We start from the raw sequence: 2,508 nt of genomic DNA on the forward strand, positions 1-2,508 counted from the left end.
CATTTGGGGGCGCCGGAGGGGAAAGCTGGAGGCGGTACAAGCACACACGGAGCTGAGCTGCAGCATTATTCGGCCTCTTTATTTAGAACCCGGCGGACGAGGAGCCGGGGCAGTGGTGCAGACGGCTCAGGAACCTTTTTTTTTTTTCTTTTTTTTTTCTTTTTTTTTTTTCTTTTAACAGATTTGTCTTCAAGTTTAAAATAATCATAATAGTAAAAAGAGACAGCGAAAGCGCGAAGAGACTGCAAGCTAGATGGGCTTGTACGGCAGCTACAGCTTGTGAGCGACCCCCTCCCCCCAGAGTCCGCTATAAAAAATAAATTTACATTTGTCGATAACCAGATGCGAGTGAGGTGCCTTTGGCATAACCAATAACCGAGCTAGCGCGTGGCAGAGCGGCCCACGCCTCGACATAAATAGAAAATATAAGTTAGTATAACTTTAAAAACTTTTTGTACAAATATACATGTTTTTTTCCTTTTTTCCTTTTTTTTTTTCTTTTTTCATTTTTTTGCACTGAGTTTCAGCAGAGATTAAACATTTTATATAAATGACTCTTAAAGCTTTACACCTTGGGACCAGTGTACTCCTCGTGCAGAATACATTTAGATATAAAAGACGTTATTAATACATTGCACAGTTTTCAAACTTTAAACACAAAACCGAACGCTGCTCCGTGGCAGCTGCCGCCGGTTGCTGCTACATGGACGGTCCCAGCCGAGGCCCAGCGCTCCTCTCCTGTCCGCTGCCCAGCGGGCTCCCTCGGGGCTCGTTGGGCGCGAGGCTGCGGGAGAGAGGTGCGGTGAGCGAGCGGCGACAGACTGGCCGCCGGGACCCCGCGGGACGCCCCTCCCCGCCCGCCCCGTCTGCCGCGCTCACCTCTCATCGCAGCCGCTTGCGCGGGGTTTGCTCAGCCGAGCCGACGGCTGGAGCGGCGCCGGGCGCGGCGCATCCCGCGGGAACCTCGTTCGACGCCTTGGCTTCGGGCGCGGGTCTCTTGCGCTTGGCGAAGAAATCTGCGGGCCACAGCGCGCGCGGCCGGTCAGGGCGGGGCCGGCCGGGGAGCCCAAGAGGGTGCCGGGAGGAGGCGCGGGCGGCTGGGCGGCCGGTGGGGGGGCGCCGTCCCCGCCCGCGCCGAGGTCCGCGGCGGGTCAGCTTTGTTTACGTCGCCGCGCAATGTGCTGTGTAAGCATTTCCCCTTGTCCCGCGGCCAAGCCCCCCGGGGCTACCGCCGCGCTTAACCCCCTCCGCGCCGCGATCGCCGCGCCGGGCCGCGCCCGAAGAGGGTCTCCAGTGGCCCGGGCGAGGATCGCGCTCGGAGGGGGCCAGAGCGCGCCCTCCCAACCCTCCCGCGCGAACCTCTCCGGAGCACAACAACAGGGCGGGGACGGGGTGCGGGCGCTGCCTCGCCCCGCGCGCTGCGGGCCCTTTAACGCCACGGAGGAGGCGGGGACCAAGAGAGGCCCCCGAGGGCCTGGGAGCCCGGCCGGCCGGACAAAGCAGGGCCGGGCCGGGCCGGGGCGGGGCCGCGCGGGACTCACCGGAGATGAGAGGCCCGGACAGCTTCTTGATCGCGGCGCCTCCGGCGGCGGCAGTGGTGGCAGCGGCGGCGGCAGTGGCGGCGGCGGCGTTGGTGTTGGTGGCAGTGGCGGCAGTGCCCGGCGCGGGGCGCCCCGAAATCCCTGAGTGCGGCGGCTCGGCCAGGGGCTCCTGGCTGCGCGGCGGCGGGACCGCCTCCGGCTCAGAGCTCTCCTGCGGCGCCGGGGCCGGGGCCGGGGCAGGCGCTACGGACGGGCCGCTGGACGGCGACGCCGGCGCCTCCCCGAGGCCGTCGAGGGACTCATCGGCCGGCGGCCCGGAGGGCGGGCTATCGCCCGCGCCGTCCGGGCGGGGACGAGGCGCCAGGAGCAGGCGACAGCGCCCCACCTGCACCGTCTCGCGGTAGAAGGCGGGCACGGAGTCGCTGTCCACCTCGGTCCACTGCAGGCGCCCGGGGCCCCGCAGTGGCACGTCCTGCTGGAAGTTGTAGTCCCAGCGACGCTGGTCCTCGGCGCTCAGCTCGGCTAGGCGCATCTGCAGCTCGCGGCTGAGCTCCTCGTGGTCCACGGGCCCGAAGAGGCTGCGGCAAGCGCTGGTGCGCGCGAACAGGGGAAAGGTGCGGCGGGCGACCAGGCGCTCCATTGCCGACGCGCTGCGGAGATACGCATCGGACTTTTCCGGGGGCTGCGCGGGCCGGGCGGCGGGAGAGGAGAGGAGAGGAGGAGGAGGAGGAAGAGAGGAAAGGAGGGCGGAGGCCGGGCGCAAGTGAGACCCCGCGCGCCGGAGTCTGCATTTGCAAAGGGACGCGCTGGGAGGGCGGCGCGGCGGCTACCTGGCTGTCGGGCCGTGGACTGCTCCTGAGTCTCGCTCGCTGTGTCGTCCGGCCGGCGGCCGCGCCCCCTCGGGTGCCTGTCCTCGCTCGCTCGGCTAGCCCTGGCCTGGCTGGCACCCACCGAGCGCAGAGCACTT

At 66.3% G+C, this 2,508-nt stretch overlaps 1 protein-coding gene across 1 annotated transcript; it reads right to left on the reverse strand.

Moving 5' to 3' along the window:
* Window positions 1-622: 622 nt before the first annotated feature.
* CDKN1C (cyclin dependent kinase inhibitor 1C) lies at window positions 623-2,508 on the reverse strand. The gene is made up of 4 exons (XM_079928773.1): window positions 2,372-2,508; window positions 1,542-2,191; window positions 880-1,016; window positions 623-784 (listed from the first exon to the last, which is right to left on the reverse strand). Exons 2-3 carry the CDS (start codon window positions 2,179-2,181, stop codon window positions 883-885), a joined length of 774 nt encoding a protein of 257 aa, XP_079784899.1. The 5' UTR covers window positions 2,182-2,191; window positions 2,372-2,508; the 3' UTR covers window positions 623-784; window positions 880-882.

This window comes from Stenella coeruleoalba (genome assembly GCF_951394435.1).
Source record: "Stenella coeruleoalba genome assembly, chromosome: 8".
Lineage (NCBI taxonomy): Eukaryota > Metazoa > Chordata > Mammalia > Artiodactyla > Delphinidae > Stenella > Stenella coeruleoalba.